The sequence below is a fragment of the Taudactylus pleione genome, unplaced genomic scaffold (assembly GCF_031769625.1).
Source record: "Taudactylus pleione unplaced genomic scaffold, aTauple2 ptg000520l, whole genome shotgun sequence".
In the NCBI taxonomy this organism is placed as follows: Eukaryota; Metazoa; Chordata; class Amphibia; order Anura; family Myobatrachidae; genus Taudactylus; species Taudactylus pleione.
Genome location: NW_028284922.1, coordinates 10,212,525 through 10,237,927, shown reverse-complemented (window position 1 = coordinate 10,237,927; position 25,403 = coordinate 10,212,525). Strand labels below are relative to the sequence as shown.

General features: G+C 39.9%; 1 protein-coding gene across 2 annotated transcripts in view; it reads right to left on the bottom strand.

Moving 5' to 3' along the window:
• The window catches only part of LDB2 (LIM domain binding 2), a 497,768-nt gene that overhangs the window by 10,281 nt on the left and 462,084 nt on the right, over positions 1–25,403 (bottom strand). For both annotated transcript variants that reach the window (XM_088450642.1, XM_088450643.1), the window contains exons 6-7: positions 2,872–2,995; positions 2,470–2,606 (exon numbers count right to left, since the gene is read on the bottom strand). In XM_088450642.1, the coding sequence (XP_088306768.1) occupies positions 2,470–2,606; positions 2,872–2,995 (261 nt within the window). The remainder of the gene's footprint in view (positions 1–2,469; positions 2,607–2,871; positions 2,996–25,403) is intronic.

Genomic DNA, 25,403 nt, shown 5'->3' with positions numbered 1-25,403 from the left:
CAGCATCGCAGCTTTTAGAAATGGATTGCGTGAAAAACGGGAGTGCGCATAGATGCGATAAGCAAAATTCATATGCGTACAGTGCGAAATCTGGCACACGAAAACGTGGCGCATTATCACGGCTATTTGAAATCCCCCTGTGTCTAATAACTCTGATAATTGAAATAGTATGTTCTGCGTGGAATTGCTTAAAATACATAAAGACACAGTTGCTGATGTTAAACTGATCATCAATAACCTCTGCAACCATGGAAATACTCCGTGCAGTTTTGTGTATGCAGAGTTATGGAGTGTCAGCTTTTAGCAACCTGTCAAATGAAAGCAACAGTGTGTTTCTGCAAATTTAGGGGGTCATTCAGACCCACTCGCAAGCGGCAGTACGCCTACCGTCTGAAGCCGGCCCCACTGACATCACTAGTGATGTCAGTGGGAGTGATTTTGGCTCTGATAGAGCCAAAATCACCCCAGGGCTTGTTGCAGGGAGACCCTACCGCAGGGTCTCCGTCACAAGTCCGATGGTCGCGATGGTCAAGACCATCGCGACCATCTTTTTGGACGCTCGTATATGCTGTGGGTGGTCACCGACAGCTATACGAGCGTCCAGGAGGATGCTCCATTTTAATGGAGGAGGGCCCTGATTCAGAGCGAGCGCTCTGGTCAGAGCGTCCGGCTCTGAATCAGGCCCTTAGTATGGAATTTCAGGAGATAGCCTGGCAAGTTGTTCTCCAATGTAATAGATTGATTTGATACTTTATCCTTTGAAATGAAAGTGATTTATATGTGAAATCTGTCATTGAAGTCTATTCCATGTTTATGGTACATTCATAGTTAGCCTTACACTATCCATGCTGACTATGGGCCTCATTCAGCAAAGATCACTATTGCTAAAGCGCTCGCAGTTGGCCGATTGTTGCGAACTGTGCATGTGTATGCATCCCAGTGCACATGCGCTAAGGCACCACTTCGGTCGCACTGCGATCACGGAGACCATGTAGAGCCATCGTAGAATGATTGACAGGCAGTGAGCGTTTGGGGGAGGTGACGGGGGTGGTCTGAGAAACCCAGATGTGCCTGTCAGCTTGAATGCTGCTGCATGAACGTGCATAAATTAGGGGCCCATGCTTAAGCGGTGTGACAGTCTCCAGAGGGGGTGTGGCCAGCCACCACAGAGAGACTTGGCCAATCATTAGAGAGGATATATTCAGCCTGCAAAAAACAGAGCCCCTTTATGAAGAAGGGGACAAGTGTTTGTCAGGAACACCCACTTTGATTGACAGGAGGGATCATTTCGAACCAGGCACCCAATTTTTAACTTATGTAATTTAAGTTCACAATCAAGAACCTGACCCCAACAGGATGGAAGGAGGGGAGGGGGGCCATCATTCAGTGGGGCCCACCGGGGATTTCCCCTGTACCCCTGTAGGCCAGTCCAACCCTGGTCAATGGTACTCGATGGTGCGCGATTGCAGCAGTTTTCGCATCAGCGATCCTTGCTATATGAGGCCCTATATGTCATTATATAAGGCGTTTCTATATTCCTGATTCCTTTTTATCTTTTATTTTTACACCCCATCTCAATTAAAAGATAGAGCTAGTGAAAAGTAAGTTGTATAATAAACAAACTATAACGCTTAAACTGCTTGGAACTGTCAATAAATAACAACTAGAAAATATATATTATCAACAATATTTCAGTGAAATTACTTTTTAAGACTTTATGCAACAGAACTTATTTTGGTAATTAGAAAGTACAGTAGTAAATCTACAATAGAAAGTGTTGCGGCCTCAGGGCGCCTATAACATATTAAAGGTCATTTACGAATGGCAAAAGAGGACAACCACAGTGCAATACACGATGCTCTTTTACAACATCATGTGACTATGTATGGATCTGCGAGCCAATATGGCGACATGTAAGAGCGCACAGATATAAGCTCTGGCCAATGGGAGAACTTGTTCGGATAAAGGGTGTTACTTGCTACCAGTGCATTAGGCACATGAGCACTTTTCCACTTAGATTGTAGAAAGTTGAAACAAGACTTTGTTTTGCAGGACGGGATAGTTAAAATAAGATAATGGAATGGAAAAGGTTAATTTGTAAGATCGGCAAAAAAGTGCAATACGTATGGTTGGAAGCACTTTACAACTTAAATTGTAGTTCTGCAAAAAAGCGCATTTCTAGGCACGCTTTGCCCCATGTAAAAAAAAAAAACTTCAAATGTACAAAAGTGGCCGTAAAGCAGTGGTACGGTAAGTTGGACTTTGACATGACCTATTAATTTACTGACCCAGCAATGTAGGTAGATCTTTCAAGCCATAAAACAAGTGTCAGAATGCTTTTACAGTGGAGCAGAGCGACCGTGCACCTTGAAATGAGCTTGTCAGACAAGTATCCGCATTTTCGCACTTACAGAAGCACTGCAGGTGTGCAGCTTTTGCGGTTCGTAAATGACCCTCATTGACACTTACAGGTACTTGACTTGACAAGTTGAGACTTGCCGCTGGTAGCTTCTTCTTCGTGTAAGTGCTGTTTGTATTGTTTCCCGTACTGCTGGTCGAATTTTTCCTTTTCCGCCTTTTGGTGGTCACCTGTCTTGTAGGTTCTGCTGTTGAGACAGAAAGAATATAACTTTTATAAATGGCTGACCCTTCACGTGCCGCTATTTCACTTATAGCATCATTGTGATTTTTATGTCGCCTATTTATACTACAGTATTAAACACTTTTATGGTGTAAAACACACATTCGTTTTTTCTATTACTAGTACAGTATAACTGGGTAAGAATGGAGATGCAATCAAAATGATATAATATGAGTAAATAATGACATATTAGGTATTGATGAGAGTGGTCAGCTGAGTCTACGTCATACCTGGTGGTGCGACCATCCGCTGCCATTTTTGAAACAGACAAGTTTTCAGACAGTCCCGGGGACTTAGGTTATATGTTTTATGTCTTGACATTAATTCTTGCATTGGCTCCAGTATTACACACAACTAAAATAAAGCACAAATTTGATAAGTTTAATCAATTAATACATGTGGAATATACATTACTGCACACAGTATGTAATGCTGGTCATGATTTAACATTTTTTGCTTTAAGTATAAAATATTATCCATTTAAAACATATAACTTTGGAGATCATTTATGACGCAGAAAATGATCCCTGCACTAATGTCTATTTATTCACTACTATCTGTATGTCCTGATTCACCTCAAGGTTCATGGATACTTTGATCTCTCCCAGCGCTGGAGCACAATTCACATACTGTTACAGAGTGGCAATCTTTCCCCACAAAGCCATGAGCTATGGCCGGCAAGCAGGGGAGAAGCGAGGGTGGTTCCGGTGGAGTATTAGCTCCAGGCGCCAAAATGGACAGAGGGCGCCATCCAGGGTTCCAGAATTCATGGGGGCGCTGTACAGTATGATGGCCGCCTGTTACAGATCTGAGATCCGTTTCTCCATTTCATTTAATTCCCTCAAGCTGCCCAGATTGCCTCCCCTCCAACCCACCCTGCTCTGTGATCATCTTCTGTCACTTCCCCTTTCCTGTCAGATTGATTACATTCACTTTTCACCTCTTTAATTCCTTCCCCTCTCTACCCTGTGATTGGCTCTTTGTCCCTGTCCACTCCTTTCTTATTGGCTTCTGTCACCACCCCTCTTTGATCGACTCTTTGCCCCTCCCGTCTCCTTTCTCATTGGCTTTGTCACCTCCCCTCTCTGTTCATCACTTTCCTCTCCCCTCCCCCTGTTTGAACCCCTCCCTCCTTCTCTCCTCATTCATTTAGTGTGCTTCAATGGATTTAAAAGTGACACATCTGAGGTAAAGTCCTAAACTTCAATTATAAGTTATGATATTAAAAAAAGTCACTGCTTTGCTATTTAAAGTAATGAGATATTCCCAGGCATGACCACAAAGTGTTATTTGAAAGATCTTTTAAAATATATTAGGAGACCTGAAATAATAATAATGGTGGTAGACAGAACATGACATGGTTAGTAGTACTCACATTAATATAGGTGCAATGTATATTTGCGAAGTAGGAGCATAGCTGAGAAGGGAGCTTCCCATAGGTGTCCCCACTCCAGAAATAAGCTGTGCACCCTGTGAAATTTCACTTTCTGTCAATTTAAGTTAAAAGCTCAGAATATATAATACAATCTCTATTGATTAATAACAATGATTCAAAGGAGTAAAACTCAGATCCTAGGTGCTATACATAAATAAAGAAGTTGCCAAAGGAGCTACCCCTTAATGTCAGATAGTGCATCACCAAAGCATTCTATTCCCCCAATGGGACCTCGATGCCCAGAGTGATACTGCCACTGTTTGCTGTTTTCTCTTCACTTCAGTGTTCCCCCGCAGGCTGGCCATACCCCACTGGCACAGTTTAATATAGGGGGCGCTATGACATGCACTTTCTCCAGGGTTCTCTGGTTCCATGCTACTCCTCTGCCGGCAAGTAGGCATACAGGCATCTATCATGGCAGATGGTGTCACTAAAGAGAATTTGCACTGCATGTTTGACTGTTTTGAGGTTCCATTTCGATGACAGCATACAGTACTAACACATATTTGTTCCACTATAGGAAAACTGTCAAGAAAATGTTATTTCAACAGATTATTTCATCTCTTATTAAATGTTCCCCTTTCCCCTTGCTACCTCCTTCCTCCTAAATTGTTAGAAGTAGAATGATGAAATTAGGCCACCACAACAGAGGGAATGGGTATGTAATGCCAGCTGTCGGGATGCCTCCTGTCAAAATTCAGACAGCGGCATCCCCATGGATGGTATCCTGACAGTAGGGTCGGGTAAGTATACTTACCCTCCCCCCTTCTCCCCTTAACCCTAACTTTCCCATTTTGTAGCCTAACCCTCCCCAACCCGCACCCTAACCCTCCCCGTAAGTGCCTAAAGTTTCCTCCATTCGTACCTAACCTTAACCCTCCCAGTGGTGCCTGACCCTAACCCTCCCCCTTAGTGCCTAACCCTAACCCCCCCCAGTGGTGCCTGACCCTAACTCTCTCCCCTAGGAGTGCTTAACCCTGACCCCCCAAAACCTAACTCTAATCCCGCTATGCTACCTAAACCTAACCCTCCCCCCGCAGCTAACACTAAGAGCGCCCCGGCTTACCTTCGTTCGGGCTGTTGTCCTCCTGGATTCCAACGTCGGGATTAAGATAGGCGTCGGTATTTCGCCTATTTTAAGTCCCTTGTCCGCCTTCCAGCGTCGGGATTGAGACCGACGGCATCGCGGCCGCTGGTCTCATAACTACATCCCCAACAGAGGCCTCAATTCATAAAAAGATAGTATTTAGAGTGGAACATTGACGTTACTGCACCGATTCAGGCTGCAGTGGTCCCAAGGTGGTGAGGCACTTCAATCATCAGTGGCCAGAAATAGAAGCATAGTGCTCAGTTGTAGGTGTCTGATTACTTCATGGATCTCAGTAAAGCAAAGGGTATTCGAAAAGAAGATCGACAGTGAATAGGTCGACAACATATGCTCGACTGGCAATGGTGACATGGTGAAAAGGGCGACATGCACAAGGTCAACAGGGTTAAAAGTATGACAGGTTGAAATGGTGCCACACAAATGGTTGACACAAAAATGGTCGATACATGTTTATGGTTTTTGAACATTTGTAAGGTTAGGGGTGAGGATTAGGCACTTGGAGGAGGGTGAGGGTAAGGCTGCTGGAGAGGACAGTTCGGGTTAGGCACTAGGGGGAGGGTTGGAGATAGGCTAGGGTTAGGTTTAGGCACTAGGGGGAGAGTTAGGGTTAAGCACCAGGGGGAGAGTTAAGGTTAGGCACTAAGGGGAGGGTTAGGGTGAAATTACAAAAAAAATATTGACCATTTTTGTGTCAACCATTAATGTATCGACCATTTGAACCTGTCAGACTTTTAACCCTGTTGACGTTCTGCACTTTTGTCCCTGTCGACCTATTGCCTTTTGACCATCTGATGTCAACCTACTGACTGTCGATCCATGATACAACACCCAAAGCAAAGCAGGGGGGTGATTGGAGGGACCACCCCATTCGTTTATGTCACATAACTCATAAAAGTCATGTAAGTTGTAATAGTATGATATTTGTTTAGAATGATTGCATTTTATAGATTTAGGAGGTCAGTATAAGTATTGCGGTGTGTAAATTGCTGTAGCCAATGAACACAATCTCTGCATCATATGCAGCCTAATAAAAAAAAGGGGAAAGTCACAGCAAAAATATGCTCATTTGTTCTCTTTCCAATGATTATGCAGCAGTACATTTATGTCGTCGGCAAATAAAAGCTGTTTACGAGAGTGTAACAGGGTAATCTCACATTTGTTTATTTGTTTTATTTTTTTTAATTCCCTTAACCACTAAACCATCTATTTGCCCGAATAAATCCATATCAAGCCACACAGCAACTGGGCCATAATAAGCTCAGATTTTCTTCTGGATGCTTAAACTGTAATTTGGGAAGATGCACTGTAGTATCTATGGATTAATTAATATAATTTCAGAGAGAACTGCATATATCTATTCAATCTAAGAAATACAAATTATTCCAAAATACTAGCAAAATAAATCTTTATCTGGAGGAAAAATTAATGTAAAATGTAAACTTATTTAATTATACACTAGCAATTATAATACTCTCACTTATTTAAGAATTACAGTGTAAAATGCCCCTAGTTATAGAAGTTAAACCCAGGGAAAAACAAAACAAAAAATATTTTTAAAAAAAGTAAAATATTCAGTTGTTTATAACATTTCTATATGGAAAACAATACACTGTGAAAATGAGAATAGTGCAGGGTGAGAACAAGAGGTCCCTGCACGTGTGAGCTTACAGACTAGGGTAAGTCTTACTTGCCTTCTCTCCCGGAAAACATCCGGCAGGCTCCCGAAAGTCGGGTGCCGGTCCCGGGCGCCAGTAGGAGTGATCTCGGCACTGCATAGCAGGAGGCAGGGTCACAATGATGCAATGTCGCCATCATTCCTCCCGCACTGCCAACCTTTGCAGCAGCCACACCCCCTGCTGTGTCGACCTGGCTGTGCCCTCCCGGAGGGGGCAGCCAGAAAGCCAAGTAAGTATGGGGTAAGTGGAAGAATAATGTTGTTCATCTACCAGTGAGGATACATCATACTTACCGACATTTTGGAAGCCCCCTCCGCAAGTGGGCTGCCAGATCGGTGCAGCAGTGGGTGTGGGGGCGGCTGAAGTTGGTGGTGCAGGGGCGTGTCGGTGCGATCGCGCCATTTCGGCCCAGGATCCCACTTTATAATGACAATATTCCGGTATTGTAAAGCATGGGGCGGGACGCAATTCAGCACAAGTTGCATCATCGTCCCCCCCGGACTGCCTACTTTCGCGTGCGGTCGTGGGTGGGCGGGCATTCTGGGAGACTTGCCTACTCTTGCGGTGAGGAGGGAGGGGCACCTGATTTTCGGGAGGCTTCCGGCAGTCCCTGGAGAGTAATCAAGTATGGGATATATATAGCATGGACTACTTCTAATAAGGATCAAGGGAAGCAACTTAAGCAAAGCTGCACTATTAGTAAAAATGGAAATATGGACACAAATTTGATCAAACAGTAAATCAAACTGTTAATTGGTAAACACATAATATATTACTGATAGTATTAAAATGAACATTAAGCACTGGATCAGTAAATCTGGGCCAGCTGAGGCTTGTGATCCCCATATTTAAAATGTATTACCTCTCTTGTCACTTAAATTGCACTCAGTTCTGATTTTTTTTCACAATAATATGTCAATCCAAAAATTCTACATTTTCAATAAATTGTCTGTAAAAATATTTAAAATGGTTGGATACAATGCCTAAAGCCCAGTCTGTCGACTACAATAGAAATTATTTTTTCGTATGATGCAAGTTTCATCTTTTGCCACCTGTAACCACTAGATGGCAGGATTGAGACATCTATACTTCCTGAAGGCAATGCACACTAATCCCCAATAAACTGCTCTGCTGTCAGAAATAATGCTGCTGCTGTTTGAAATAGAAAAAAACATTGTCTTCAAGCACTGGAATTAATTATGCCACATACAAAAAAAAAAAAGATAGAAAAACCCTGCTATGCAAAATAATGCAAGACAACAACATTCACAAAGCTGTTCTGTAGAGCATGACGCATAATGTAGAGCAGAGTCTATGATGCAGAGTATAAAATGCACAAGTAGTATTCCAGGTACTTTGTCCAGACCCATTTCTCATTTTGCATAAAAAGTAAAGTTACCCTGGTTTCTGTAAGTTCAGAGAACATAGAAATAACACAGGTCAGGATTCCCATTCACTGAATCAGAAAATCCATTGCTATCTATCTATCTATCTATCTATCTATCTATCTATCTATCTATCTATCTATCTATCTATCTATCTATCTATCTATCTATCTATCTCAAAGCTTATATAAATACTTCATATCTCCAAAAGTGCTCTCATTTTGCTTAGCGCCTCTGGAGATAAAGGAGGAAAGTGAGCTCTCTTGTCAACTTCCTCCACTCCAAATCCATTCTCCTCTCCTATAGTATGGCTCTTTCCTTTGCTAGCCAGTCCTGCTTCTAGGCCCTCTATCTTCTCAGTGCTTCAATGCCAACTCCAAATCCCCATAATCACCACCTTGCATACTCCTTCAGTCCTTTTGACTTTGCCACCTGCCTTACCTCCAGAATTAAATACATCCATGCCGCATGATAGCACTTCCCGTGTTGAGAGATAAAGTGGTGAGAGATAAAGGAGTCTATTCATGTAATCAGTGGTACTGAATTGTTACAGATCGCATCTGTCCAATGCAATCTATAGTTTTTATAAGTAGCAATTCATGTACACTGAGAGGTTGTGTGTGATGCAATGCGGTATAATGAGGAAATGCCATCAGGCTTTCTCTTAGGTTTCTCAGAATCGTTAGGTTTTTTTTTCACAACAAGTTATGCGCATGCGCTGTTGTAATATCTTCTCATAGTAATCACCTCATCAACTAAAAGGACTAATGGATGCGGGCAAGCTGACGTGAAGAGAAGCCGCAGCAGGGCTGACCGGGTGGGTGGTGCCATCACTGGGGTAAGAGTGCTTTTTCTCTGCCTTCTCTTATTAGGAAAATGATTACACCGTTCTGAAGCAGCGAATTATCACCACAGCAGAAAAAAAATCAGTTTATTTTTCACTAGCTTCACGAATCGCTGTCACCATACTATACCATACTACAGTATGGTGATACAATACATGAATGAAGTAGGGGCAGCGCTGGAGAAACAACATGTTTCTCCATATGAAACTCTCTCTATGAATAGCTGAAAGCAGAGAAATGCCCTGTTTACTGAAAAACAGGGCTTTTCTCTGCTTTATGAATAGACCCCAAAGTACCAACCAATCAGCTCCTGTCATTTTTAAACACAGCCTGTAACATGGCAGTTAGAAACTGAATGGTTGGTATTTTAACTCTCTCCAAGTTTTGATACATCTCCCCCTTAGCTCTCTCTTGGTTCACATCCTACGTGCCAGGAGGCGCGTGCCAGGAGTAGGGATGGACATCGGAAGCCCAACATCAAATTATGGCTGGGCTTCCACCATTGAAACTTTGAATGTGATGGTAACTAACCATCACATCTAAATAATTTAATGGTTAAAACTATTTAAATGACTAGTGGCAGGGGGCGGTGCCTCTGTGAATGGGGGTGGAGCCTCACAGCACCCCCATTCACGCACCTAACACTGAAAAGCTGCTGTGAGCATGGGCACTGCATCTATTCTTCCACTGCTCACCCGCTGCTCTGCTATGCAGAGCAGCAGTGTGTGCTCTACCCCTGCAGCCAATGTAAATGAGTCTCAGGGGTATACAGAAAATCCTATGAGCTGTAGTTTAGATGCTAGATTTAAGTTTTAAAAAACAAAACCAACATTGTTTCGCCTTTTATAAAATTGCCGCCTTTAAATCTACAGTAGCGGCTAAACCATTTACATTTTGCGACTTCCTGCAACTCTATTATATACACCCCTTAGTCTCTCACTTGTGTTAACTAATAACAATCACAAATATATTTTGATGCTGTATCTATTGTTATTATATGGGGACTATGGGACATATTTATTAGTTATTGGGTCTTAGACCAGATAATTATAATTTCTTATCGCAGCTATTCATGGCAATAAGAAATTATGATTCATCCAAATGTATTAAAATACACTCGCATGGACAGGGGCTCTGAAAGGATCCCTCTCCCAGTACTTTTTGTGAAATTTAGCAAATGGGCTACAACGGGCTAGCACCATCTTCAACTTCGTCTAAAAAGCAGCTCCCCCCAAAAAATGTGGGGGCTGCTTTAGCAAACAAATATGGGAGACTTCAGCAGATATCTCTCATATGTGCTGCGGTCCCCGGCTACATACATTCGGGTGATACTTATCATTTGAGGATACCTGTTAACAGGGATTTCCCACAAATAATAATATATACATAGGCCCTACCTATTTATTAGGTGAAGGAAACTTGTGTAGACATAGAACAAAACCTCCTGAGATCCGGATATATTATGGGCTGATGTAGATTATGGGCTGATGCAGAGTTGGAAGGAAGTTTGGCATATATTGCTCAAGAGAAGCATTCGTTCAAATATGCATATATTTACTTATAGGATGAGCTGTATTTTTCTAATTAGCGTTTTTATTATTTGTTTATTTAAAGCATCCCCCATCATGGCCCCGCCACAATGACGCTATCACGCGGTCACGCTCCTGCTCCACCTCCATCGCTACATCGATGTAGCTTGATGTCGGCAAGTATGGACTAATAGCTGTCACCCCCTAACCACCTTTACCAACATACCTACTGCACAGTGGCGTATCTATAATGGGTGCAGGAAGTGCCCTGCTAACGGGCCCCTGAGTGCACTGGCCCCAATTTTATTGCCTCAATTGGGGACATTTTGCTAAATGTGTCTTAGAGAATTGAATATTGTTATGTAGCAGGACCACAGTTATACTATATACTGATGGTGGTAGCAGCTACTACAGTATTACAGTATTTTCCCCCTAATTTAAATAAAAAAAAAAAAAAAATATATATATATATATATATATATACATATCGTTTCTATTGCAAAAAAAAATAAGTAAAACAACAGCAAAGAACAATATGAAAACATGAAAACTGTACAATACGAGTTGTTTGGTTTTAACTTGGAGAATCTCAGTAAAAGGTCCATGGGGGAAAAAGGGAGGACAAAGGGAAAGAGAATGAGGGCAGCAAAGGAGTGGGGGTTGCTCTATGTCACCAGAACATATCTTAGTATTCTTCACAGCAAGAAACAAAGAAATATAGTTGTACCAAATTAACAGCGCAATAGAATAGTTAAAACCCAGTTGTGGTAGAAGAAATAGCAGCACGGTACTTAGAGAATAACAGTTATGTCTCCAGGTAGTATAAATGTATCTTCCGAATGACCTGAATATAATATAACATATGATAGTAGTAAGGCTGACTACCAAAGCGGAGGAAGTTGGTAAAACAAAAGTTAAAGTTGAAATGAAATTTGCCTCAACAGGAACCAGTTGTTTGATAATCTATTCAAAGACTTATTTAGTCTAGGGGAGGGAGTTAGATTTGCCCTTTAGTGTAGAGATGAATTACTCACACTATTCTATGTCATGAAGAGCTGCTCTTCTGTCATAATAGAGTAACCGTATTATGTCCGCCTTTATCATTTCTTCAGTGGGATGGAGAAGGCCTGTTTGCTCAGAATTATTATTTTTTGACTCATGTATTAATGGTCACAAATATTGGCTTATACCACTTTTTCACCAAAATCCCGGGTCCATCCCGAGACACTGAACATGGGTTTCGCAGCAGCTTGAACCCTGTTTACACCGCATGCTGAACCTGCCAGGACTTCCCTCTGCCAGAGCTTGGATATTACATCATCTCCCAGCGCCAGGAAATGCGGCTCTACCTATACTGTGAATGGGACCCGGGTCGAATGACACGGGTAACCCGCTTCGACTGAGCCTTACCAGTGACGTGCGGTGAAGTCAATGACTGGGGAGGCACACCTGTATAAAAACACAGTTTTATATTAAAACTCTGGAGTATGATAGGGAAGGGAATATGACAGGGGAGGCTCTGCCTCTCCTGACTGCACGTCCCTGAGCCTTACCCAGGTCTTACCCGTGTAAAAACTTGCTGGAGACCCGGGAAGAAATCCCAGGTGACCAGGTCGTTCGACCTGGGATTTTTTCCTAGGAGTCTTTTCCACTCAGCCGTGACCCTGGTTAACACATCAATAACCCGGGTTTTTGCGGCCATGGAAAAGGGGTATTACTCTTGCTATGAAGAAGAATAGTTAGCCATCCCTCACAATGAGCAAAAAGCAATACTTCATAATTCATAGGTAGCTTAACCCTAATCATGACATTAATGAAGCCAATCAGTTTATGCCAAAAAGTCACTCTTGTAGTATAAGACCTTACAGTATATTGGGCTTGATTCTGAGTTGGGAGCAAAGCAAAAAAAATATATATAACTTTGCACCTTGGCAAAACCATATTGTACTGCAAGTGGGGCAGATGTAAATGTACAGAGACATGTAGATGTCAGAGGGCCATGTCCAAACTTAAATCTAAATTGTAGTGTAATAATAATAATGATGATGTCTAGTATATGTGGGCTACATACAGAAGCTGCCTACCCTGCATGCAATAAATAAATACATGTATTTGCACCCCTTGCATTGAAACCTGGTTTGCTCCTAAATCAGAATCAAACCCATTATGCACAGATGTAGTGCCTGCATGCTTAGATTTTGGACAGTGACCTGTCTTAATCACCAACATATACTTTAACTGGGAAACAATCTCAATTCAGGGGTTGTAATTAGAATTTCTTGTACATTAGCTGAGCTAAAAGCTTTCATGGTATGTTACAATGAGTCCAATATCTGCATAGAGTGATGAGAGGTAAGGGTCTTCTGCATAGAGTGATGAGAGGTAAGGGTCTTCTGCATAGAGTGACGAGAGGTAAGGGTCTTCTGCCAGGGGAAAAGTGCTGATATTGGAAGGGAGTAAGTCAATATAGTCAATATAAATATATAACAGATTTTATATTAGTTATTGTGTGTGAAATATAAAAGCGTGTTCAATGTATTTTAATCAGTAGTAGAAAGAGATTGATGGGGTTGTAATTTGCTGCAAGCATAGGGTAACTATTGGCGATGTATGTAAAAGTGGTAGTGGATAATATTATATATTTATTTTTAAGCTGCCGGAAACTTTAAAAAAAAAAGTGTCTCCATGATCAAAAATGTCCCAGATAGTGACAATCTCTTGATCTTTTCAACTGACATAGGTCGTGTTGAATTATGATAGGGGAAAATCAGGGTTCCCCTAAAATGGAGGTATTTAGTAAATAAACAATACATTTTGTTTTAACCTACGATTATTAACCTCGTATTATTTATATAAACACAAGGGATTGGCTGTCGGAGAGTAAGTAATTAAATACATGTGTGTATTACACATTCTGGCCTAAAAAACATCATACTCTTTTTCGAAGGGTGATGTTAAAACTAAAATATTTTTCCTTTACTAATAACAAGCATCCCTTTTTGTTTTCATATAGTTATCAACTCAGTTGTTCCTAAGTAACTACCACTGCTCAGGATATAAAGCACAGTAGGCATTCTGTGTAATGACCAACGCCCACTGGCATTGTGTTACTGTGAATACGCAAGCAGGGGTGGCGAGAGAGGAGGGGGGCGGTTACTAATTACCCATGCCTGGGCTTATCCAACGTTGCCCCCCCTTCCTCTTACCTGTCAGCAGCCCAGTACACGCTGAGCAGCAGCAGCCTTCTCCGCGCTTGGGGGGAGGAGCAATCAAACTGATAGTGCCCCCCCCTTGATTGGCTCCTGGCTGAGGGGCTCATAGTGCCGCTCCCACTACTTAGCGCGAAGCGGCGCTGCAAATAGGGTTTTTTCTATTTTATCCTAAGGGGGCATTGCCACACCTTCCACGATTAGGTCATGCCCCCTGACAGTGGTGGGGCCCGTGCTGGCTTTCTATCACTGATATGCACATATGTTGGGAATGCAAATGGCAAAAAAGGTGTTTTTTTATGTGTACAAACCAGATTAAAATGAATGTACATGAATGAATGTACATTTGATAAGTAAATTAATATAACAGGTAGAAATGTACAACCCTAAATTCATAAACTAGCACCAGTGATAGATATCCCAGGCTGATTCCCACTCAGACAGGCTTCTAACGATGTTGGCATCCCCATGCTACATTGAAACCCAGCCCCAGGATAGGAAGTAGCCTAGTTACTAAATTCGGGTGTGTGGGGTTCCCTGTTATAGTGGGAGTGTGCACAGTCTGGCCAGCCACTATGGGGCATTTTACAATAAAAACCCAACCTGGCCGTCCACTGCCAAATACTATTAGTATTGCACTGAGCTCTCCCAGCACTCCTGGGTTTTGGGTACTAGAGCAGCATAGAGTGGAAACTCTGCCAATTTAGTGTCCCAGTTAATATGCATGGGGTTTATAAGACCCCATGCTATTGTAATAAAATTGGGGAAAAAATATGTAAATAAAATACACACATAATTGTTCAACTTTTATTATTTTATTAAATTATCCAAACGCTTGTTCACAAATGTCTTGAGAAAAAAAGTTTTGTTTGTATTTCAAGAGCATCATCTTCTTGTAATCCAATGGGATTACTTCTTCTAATACTGTTAGTATTCTTCTTGTAATCCAATGGGATTTCTTCTTCTAATACTGTTAGTATTCTTCATGTAATCCAATGGGATTTCTTCTTCTAATACTGTTAGTATTCTTTGTGTAATCCAATGGGATTTCTTCTCATAAACTTAGTATTCTTCTTGTAATCTTTGGGAAAAAATTGTAATCCAAGAGAAATGTGCTTAATTTGTAATGTAATGGAAAATGTTCTTTATTTACAATCCAAGTGATCTTCTTTTTATATTCCTTAGACAATGTCTTAATTTTATAATCCAAATCTTTTTGTAATCCAGGGTATATTTATTTTTGTAATCTATGGAACAATCTTCTTTTTGTAATCCACAGGAAAAAAAACACAAATAACTATGATGCATGATTGTGAGTTACTGTGCATGGAGCACTAACATAGAATTACCGTGGTCTGATATGACTCCCATTAGCCATTTAGCCAATCATTAGCAGCTTCTCATTGTAGTCGCAATGTTATTCACTATAGGTAAAGGGAGCTCCAGGAACTCTCTACTTTGAGAAAATGAACATACTGATATGAGAAGAAACTCAATTAACAATGCCGTGAAACTATGTGTTAGTCATTTTAATGTCATTTCTACATGTGGCACACAATACCACTGAAAATAATGGGCCACTTGATTGAATTAATAGATAAATGTGGCAATTGCCTGTGATAGTTCCTAATGATTATGGGCCTGATATGTACAAAAGTTCATGAAAGATGATATTTGTCCATGAAAGATGACGTTTTGCCTCTTTCTGAGACCAGATTTTTGGCAGGAAAAATCCAAGTTTGGTGAGAAAATACGAACCAAACCAGCCTGCACATCTCTACTTATAATAAGGATAGCTGATTTCTTTATTGTTGTGAATTTCTTACTATGGACCCTTTAAAAGAGATGTCAAAATCATTATTTTAATGCGTTGTATAATCTTGTTACTGGTTTTAAGATGACTTTCCCTCATACATCTAGATATACTTTCTTTAGGCTCAACGAGGACTGCACTTCCTTTTTATGTTTATATAAGGTGTAACAAGGGTTCCGTAGTGTTTTACAGGGATATTGAGACATCCACAGGGCCCAGGTACTGAGGGTGCATGACCAAATCTGGGAGGCGTGTTCATGCCACCTTCAAAAACATTCACTGTAAACTAATATGAGCTGCACGCTGCAAAAGAGGACATTTGTCATGCCTTTCTCCCCCTCCTCTTAGCAGCTGGCTCGTAGTCCAGGCACTGGGCCAGGTGCCCTCCCCTCCCCTCGGCAGACCTGGTTCCTTACTAAGGGAATAAGATAAACAACACATTGCATAAGTCCAAAGTATGGAGTATGTGAGGAAATGAGGCTGGAAATGTACTGTAGGGAGGAAAATGTAGTTGAGACATATGGTATCTACTCACAATCTATAGTCTCCAACTCTAACCCTAACTAATTTAATTGCACAAATAAATAAATCCATAAATAAATAAAGGAGCAAGTTTTAAATGGCCACAAAGTCTTTTTGTGGTCATACCTTGATAATACCACCCAAAATGAAATATATATACTTGGATGGAGTTAAGAAACGTAAGTAAGATAAGTAAAGTAAGACTAATGTACGTGCCTCTGCTCCCCCTACTCTCCTCTCGGGTCTGGCATTGTGAAGGCTGTAATGGTCTGAGTAAAAGATACTCTGATGTTTTTGAAAATTCAAGCAGCAAATGCCTGCCCCAGGGAGCTTCTTATTTATATTACTTGTTCTGGTTGGAGATACTTTGTGATGCATCTACATCTTCCTTACTGTAACTTCCCTGCACTCCAATTTCTCTTTACTTACAGAATTTTTTGTTCAGAAAACGTTTAACAAACGATGTCCAAAGAAGCCATGTGGCTGCTAGTAGGGTCACACTTACAGCAGATCCCAAAGGAATTTGTCCCTCTGGGATCACTAATATAGCACAAATGGACATGGATCCAAACATTAGATGATGACTACCATGTGTGACGTTCCTTGGAACCTCCATAATGCCTTATTTTGCTGGTCTACATTACTAGATTACTGGCAAGAAATGCAAAAAATACCTAATCTTAATCAAACTATAATGTCAAAAATAGTTTGACAAGGTCCTGAACTTTTGACATATTCTTTATATTTATGAGTGATATTGGACCCTTTATTTTCAATAAAGTAACATGAACTTTGGGTATAGCTGTAAAGAAAAAAACTATCCCCTATAAACAAGCTAATCAACAAAATGGTTAAATACCTTCAAGACCGGCTGAGCTAGACAGCCTACAAATTAAACTTGTAAGATTTGTGAGCAATCATAGCTATAGACTCTTTTCTATTTATACTCAATGTATCAAGCTTTGCTGAAATAATTAATTTCTACTACGTGTTCCTGCAGAGAAACGTGTGTTTTTTTTCCACTGGTGAACTGACGTTTGATAACTAACAAGGGGGGGTGAATCGGAGGTGTACAGTACAGTATCTTTAGGAAACAGCAAACAGGAACCCTGTGTTTCCCTTTATAACATATCACACTCACACAACTGTGCTCCCTTGTGTTGAGTCCCATTTCCTTCCTCTGAGCAGGACAAGATGTCAGCATGCCCATTTTTTGGAAAATGTATTTGTTGTATACAACGCAGCCTATACAGAGAGTAATATACAAAGTACCATGAACAGGTTCTCTAACAATACTGACATCTGAAGCTTGGCTTGCCTTGTACGGATTTAGAAATATCTCATTGTAATATAGGGGATGTTCAGTATTAAAATAATATGTATTGTATATTTTAAAGGACAAACTTCAAGAACATTTTATAAGTTTGTTACGTTTTTTTAAATAACATACAAACCCCAAAAATGAAATAAACATTATTAATCATTACAATAACTATAAAATGTCTCAATATGTATAGAAAATTGTCAGAGGATATGACCTCAAGGGCTTGAACTGTAAGTGTTTTTACAAATTTGGACAATCTTGTTATGGCTCCAGAGGTCATGGATGTGTTCTTTTGATCAACCTAAGAACAAGGAAGGGAAAGATACAGAAAAGGGGGTCCAATTAGTGGCCGACAATGACACTTTGCCCAATTGTCGTCAAAATCAGGCTACAATTGCTGATTGGCAGACAGAGAGGGCATTGCTTTTAAAATTTAGCTCCTATTTCTAAATTAATTGATCTAGTAATATGCATGATTCAATCTACTCTGTAGAATGGCATTTCCTATATTTTTTGTGCTAATTTGTAATAATTTGTGCTAATATTTTTTGTGTCAATTACACATTATTACTTTATTAGCACATTCATTTACATTGAAAGCCTTCTGTTTGTGCAAGTTACCCTTTGGACTTTTAGAAGAGGTGAGAGCCAACACCCTGGATTAAATTGCAGCCTGCTCCTGGTTGGACTTTTGGCACAACTATCCAATCTAAGACCAGTTGTTATTTCTGTCAGTTTGCCAGCAGGCGCCTCCAACACAGTAACAATTGTATGGCACAAATGGGGAAAGTGCCAGGGGAAGAAGCAATATTAGTGTAAAAGTCAAGGGAAGAGAGTTGAGTAAATCAAACCAAAAGTTTAAAATCACTTAGTTAATTCACTAGAATTCAGTTCCTGCAAATAATTTGTTATGGAAATGGTGTTCCTGTCCATTCTCTCTCATCTGCACTGCTGCATAAGTAAATGTTTTTCAGGAGAATTTTGCAGTATGCAATGTGAACATATATTTAGCTAGACATCCATCCTACACACACAGTATCATCATCTCCATCTGAAGGTAGTACACTAATTGGTCGTTATTGGTCAGAGCCTGAGGAGCTCCCGAGATCTGACCAATCTGAGTGGTCCCATTCGTTATTATAAGAGTGTACATATATTTAGCAGTGTTTTTTAAATTTGTTATTATTTTAAGTAACCTGAGATGCATCCATGAACCAAAGAGGACCTGTCTCATAGGATTTTGTTAGTAATAAATAGGTAAATTATGGGTCTGAGGGTGTTTTATATCATTAAAAGTCTTCTTAAATTTGGTGTGTAACCTGTCTTTATTGTTATTTCCTTTGCAGATACACTACAGGTGTTAGTGTGCTCTGTCTACTAGGCCATGCTGCCCTGGCAGTCCAAGTCATGACAGGCCTTGTGGCCTATAGTATGCCAGCAAAGAACAATATTATTAATACTATTATTAATACGTTTTATTACCTCCATACCCTAAGCCTCGGGGATAAGGAGAAGAGCCCTAGTGCTATTGGTACTAGCACAGGTTGTACCACTGAGGGAGTGCCTGCACATTTTGTGATGGGCAGCAATTCCCTTAATGAAACTAGCTCTGGTGCCAACTGGCTTAGGGCTGCTAGAATTCTCACCTCTATATAATTCCACCAGCTCTGGCTGGTCAAACTCAGTAGTGGTTAGTAGAAAATAAGGGGGTCCCTTTGCTCTTTGTCTCCCCTGTTTTTTTTATAACCAGCCTGAGGCTGCTTATCAGTTGGGAGGGGGATCTCACACCGTTGTTTGATTTCGTGTGGGTTTTTTTTTAGGAGCCTGCACAGATCCTAGGAATCTTTGCCATGTTTTCTACAAATATGCCGGCTTGAAGCAAGTCATTTACTTGGGAGGTTTCTTAGAGATTTCTTCAACGGTTTACAAAACAGACGAATAATAAATTACTAGTCAAAACATCTAATGCATGATTCTTATACAGTATGTTATATTGTATTCTAAAGTTTAGACTTTGCAGATCTCCGGTGGTTTGGGCTTTAGTAAATCCATAGGATGCAACTCCACAGGAAAATTACCAGAAAATGCAAAACCAACACTTTATTAAATATACTCCCAGGTTTTATGTTATACATTTAATTGGATGCACTGGATGCATTTATTGGAATTTTAAGTGTTTTATTCTTTTTTTTATAAGGGTTATATTCTTCTTATTGTTATTAATAAATTGTCTCATTTTTACCATTGATTTTCATGTCTATTCACAGGTACGTGCTTATCGTATATTGAGGGAACCTTTGCTACATCTAGGGGTTAGCACCCAAACAAAACCTACATCTAGTAATACACACACTGAAGCATTAATGTTCTCCTGTTTGTTAATGAACCTTAGCAAAAGTTTCAACAGTAACATCTATAAAAAAAAAAATCCAAATGAAAAATTAAGAGGAGCATCCTAATAGAAAAATAAATATAATACATTTCTAAAATTTTCATAATAAACTATATAGTTCATACTTGTATAGTTTATACTTATATTGGATTTTATGCATGATAATTGGATCTGATCAGAGAACATACATTTAAAGCACGGACCAGTAACTTCAAATCTATTATGTTATTTTGGTCAACTATTTTGGGAGGTGGCATTTAATATTTTTGTTATGGTTTATTTCTAACAATTGTGTTAAAGCAAAGAACTATATTCATAAGAAGCCCAGTGTGACATTTTATATTTTATGTTTTTACTACAGTATGGCATTAAGTGAAAGGAATCTTAAGGCAATATACTAAAACACTTCATATTATTTATATCCAACTGCAACCTCCAAATATAATATTTGATAATAATTTGGAGCAAACATGAAAATTAGGGATGAACATTTGGACAACTGTATTATACAGGAACAATTTTTATGCATCTAAAATCACAATCCTTTGAGTTTATTAACAAAACATTTTTCCCTGCTAGAGTCTGCACACTGAGATCATGAAAACAGTTGGGCAGCCAACTGTTAGTGGTGTTTTTCACATAACCAGTTCTATTTTTAGACAGAATTGTAGGAAGTGTGCGGCTTTCATAGATGGGAGACATGCAGAAATCTTTGCTGCATGGTAACGTGCCAACCCGAGAGATGCTTGGCCTCCAGACAGCAAATTACCGGGGAAAAAAATGGGAATAAGAAAACAGTCTGTAGTAATAGACTGACAATCAGTTCACGTGTTTTCATGTGCAGTCCTTTATACTTTTCAGTTGTCATAATTAGCATTATTAATGGCTGAGCCATGAACATGGAAATTAGGGAAACTAAAAATCTCAGAGTCCTTCAATGTTTTAGATGTTGTATTCAAGTATTCCGTACAGCTAAAAAAAAAAGTCACACATATACATATATATAGTATTTAGAAAAGAAGGCACTCAAAAGGGACTTTAGAATTGGCCAGGACATTTTACATTATAGTTAATGAGAGGTTCCTGCTGAAAAATAGCACTATAATTAATATATATATATATATATATATATATATATTATAAGCTCCTAGGAGCAGGGTCCCCCTCCCCACTGTCTCACAGCCCTCTTCTCTAGCACTTCTATGACAGCCTTCACCTTCCCAGCTGTATTGTGTATGGAGAGTTGTGTTGCTAATTGTTACTTGTGTTCTGTTTATAGAAACATAGAAACATAGAATTTGACGGCAGATAAGAACCACTTGGCCCATCTAGTCTGCCCCATTTTTAAACATATTGTTACCTCAAACCTTATTGATCCTTACTTCTTATGAAGAATATCCTTATGTCTATCCCATGCATGTTTAAATTGCTCTACTTAGGGCTTAGGGCTCTATTTATTAACATTATTTTTACTCAAATAAAGTGAAAAAGGGTGTTTTCATACCCTTTTCACATTATTTTAGTATCACCTAAAGTTACTAAAGGGCAATTGGAGTAGAATTCGTAAAATTGTACTCCAACCCCTAATTATCACTTATTTTTAGTAATCAGATCGCATTTCCCATAATTGTAATTAGGGGTCGTGGGGAGGGGGGGTCCGCGATTGCGGGGCTTAGCGACGGGGGTGGAGCTCAGCGACAGTCAATCGGCGCATGCGCGGGCACTTGTCACGGTATTTTTTGCGAAAATACCGTGATAAGTGTGCGGAGGGGATTCGCAGGGACAGAGCTTTATTGCAAGCTATGTCCCTGCAAGGGATTTTTAGTAAATCACTGTGATATTGCGTATTCAATTGCGATATTGCAATGCGTATTCAGTCGGTAATATCACACTACAATCTGCATTCAAAATGCGGATTGTAGTAAATAGAGCCCTTAGCCTCTACCACCTCTGATGGGAGGCTATTCCACTTATCCACTACCCTTTCTGTGAAGTCATTTTTCCTCAAATTTCCTCTGTACCTACCACCCTGTATTGTAATGTAATGTTCTGTGTACCCTTTATGTAGGGCGCTGTGGACCACTTATGGTGCCGTATAAATAATAATAATTATATATATATATATATATATATATATATATATACAGTCAGGTCCATAAATATTGGGACATTGACAGAATTTTCATATTTTGTCCTCTATTCACCACCACAATGGCTTTGAAATGAAACAAACAAGATGTAATTTAACTGCAGACTTTCAGATTTAATTTGAGGGTAATTACATCCAAATCAGGTGAACGGTGTAGGAATTACAACGGTTTCTATATGTGCCTCCCACTTTTTAAGGGGTCAAAAGTAATGGGACAAACTAAACAATCCTAAATCTAACTTTCACTTTTTAATCCTTTGTTGCAAATCCTTTGCAGGCAATTACAGCCTGAAGTCTGGAACGCATAGACATCACCAGACGCTGGGTTTCATCCCTGGTGATGCTCTGCCAGGCCTCTACTGCAAATGTCTTCAGTTCCTGCTTGTTCTTGGGGCATTTTCCCTTCAGTTTTGTCTTCATCAAGTGAAATGCATGCTCAATCGGATTCAGGTCAGGGGATTGACTTGGCCATTGCATAACATTCCACTTTTTAGCCTTAAAAAACTCTTTGGTTGTTTTTGCAGTACGCTTCGGGTCATTGTCCATCTGCACTGTGAAGCGCTGTCCAATGAGTTCTGAAGCATTTGACTGAATATGAGCATATAATATTGCCCGAAACACTTCAGAATTAATTCTGCTGCTTTTGTCAGCAGTCACATCATCAATAAATACAAGGGATACCAGTTCCATTGACAGCCATACATGCCCACGCCATGACACTACCACCACCATGCTTCACTTATGAGGTGGTATGTTTTGGATCATGAGCAGTTCCTTTCCTTCTCTTCTCTTCCCATCACTCTGGTACAAGTTGATCTTTGTCTCATCTGTCAATAGGATGTTGTTCCAGAACTGTAATAAATTTTTTAGATGTTGTTTGGCAACCTCTAATCTGGTCTTCCTTGTGGCTCACCAATGGTTTGCATCTTGTGGTGAACCCTCTATATTCACTCTTGTGAAGTCTTCTCTTGATTGTTGACTTTGACATATATACATCTACCTCCTGGAGAGTGTTCTTGATTTGGCCAACTGTTGTGAAGGGGTTTTTCTTCACCAGGAAAATAATTCTTCTGTCATCTACCACAGTTGTTTTCCGTGGTCTTCCGGGTCTTTTGGTGTTGCTGTGCTCTCCGGTGCGTTCTTTCTTTTTAAGAATGTTCCAAAGAGTTGATTTGGCCACACCTAATGTTTTTGCAATTTCTCTGATGGGTTTGTTTTGATTTTTCAGCCTAATGATGGCTTGCTTCACTGATAGTGACAGCTCTTTGGATCTCATATTGAGAGTTGACAGCAACTGATTCCAAATGCAAATGTTACACCTAGAATCAACTCCAGACCTTTTACCTGCTTAATTGATAATGAAATAATGAGGGAATAGCCCACACCTGTCCATGAAATAGCTTTTGAGTTGATAGTCCCATTACTTTTGGCCCCTTAAAAAGTGGGAGGCACATATTGAAACTGTTGTAATTCCTACACCGTTCACCCGATTTGGATGTAATTACCCTCAAATTAAATCTGAAAGTCTGCAGTTAAAGCACATCTTGTTTGTTTCATTTCAAAACCATTGTGGTGGTGAATAGGGGCCAAAATCTGACAATTCTGTCAATGTCCCAATATTTATGGACCTGACTGTATATATATATATGTGTGTGTGTATATATATATACATATATATATATAAATATATATGCTGTATAAGAGCCTGTCTTTATCCCTTAAGGGGGGCATCCACTACACGATTTTAGTAGGTGATTGAACGATAACGACGTCGTTATCGTTCAATCGTTTAAAATTCGTTTATAAATCGTGCAGTGTTTGGTTGTTAATGATCAACGATGCTCGCTCCCGCTGGTCGTTTGATCGTCTCGTCAGTCGACTGAACATGCAGGTCAATTTCACTTGATTTATTAAAGATCGTTTGTAAATCGTTTGTAAATCGTTGACAAATCGTTTGCAGATCGTTCAGACTGAAAGATAAAATTTCAAGGGAAAAAATCAAGGGAAAATCGTATAGAGATTGGACAGGGAGTAGATCGTCTAGTGGATGTGCCCCTTTACATTGTGGTTACTCTGAGAACCATTGCTGACATTGTCTATATTGGTCTATTTGGGGTATATTTACCAAAGTGCGGGTTTATAGAAGTGGAGCTGTTGCCCATAGCAACCAATCAGATTTTACTTATCATTTATCTAGCACCTTCTAGAAGATAGTAGCTAGAATCAGATTGGTAGTTATGGGCAACATCTCCACTTCTATAAAACCGCACTTTAGTATATATCCCTTTGTTAATAATATATATCTAGATATATATAATTATTTCTCTCTGTTCAACGTTTCTAGCTTTGTAATGATGTTACGGTCTGCATTGGTCATATAGTATTTTTAGATTTTAATACAATTGTCTCATTTATTTCTATAATTCATATTTCAAGATGTAGTTTGAATTATAATTGGGACAGATGGGGAACCCTCCGTCAGCTCCATGTGCCCCAGCAATGGACCTGCATGTAGGCGCATTAGGAGAAGGTGACATGACCATTAGCTTCCTATTAGTCGGTTTTGGATGAGGCTGTACATACACTCTGCCCTTTTCAATCCCATTCATTTTGCATTGGTATTTTTTTTTTTTATTTACCAAAATAATTTCCAGATATTATATTATTTTACATTTCAATAAGTCAGCAGTTATAAGGTCCATTCATATTTCTCGTGATTCCATCAATCACAGGAACAGTAAATGCAGCAAGACTATGACCCCCTCTTGTTTGATGGCCCTCTAGAAATCAGAACATGAAACAATGTAGGAACTATTCATTTATAGTAAGTATACAATGAACTGACATGAGCGGGTAGTTCTTGCTCATTTGACTGGAGCTATTTATAAATAGGAGAAACAGCGGGTGGCCACTTACTGTACCTGAGCTGATTAAACAGATCTTAGAAAGTCTGAAGACTGGAAGTAAATGTGTTCTGTGGATGAGACCTTTTCTAGAGAATCATCTGAGATGTCACAACAGTGTAAGAAGAGAGACTGCCTGTGACCCTCAGCCATTTACCTGCCAGTGTGAGGTCCTTCTTCATTTAAATGATTCAATGTAAACAAACATGAGTAATAGTTGCCTTAACCTCTTCATGCTTCTTATTATAGTGCCTGCTTCTCTCACGGCCAGCAGTGTAATCCGCTGGACAGAGAGCAAACCGATAAAAGCTCTGATGCACAATTTTCCATTCTTTCCTCCTGTCCCACTGTTTACACCCATAGCCATGGTACCTGCAAAGTGACCCCATTCCAAAGGAATCCATTAAATTGTTACTCCTGGGTAGTTATTTGGTTCCCATGTTACTTGAACTTGAACTATTACAAGATATCA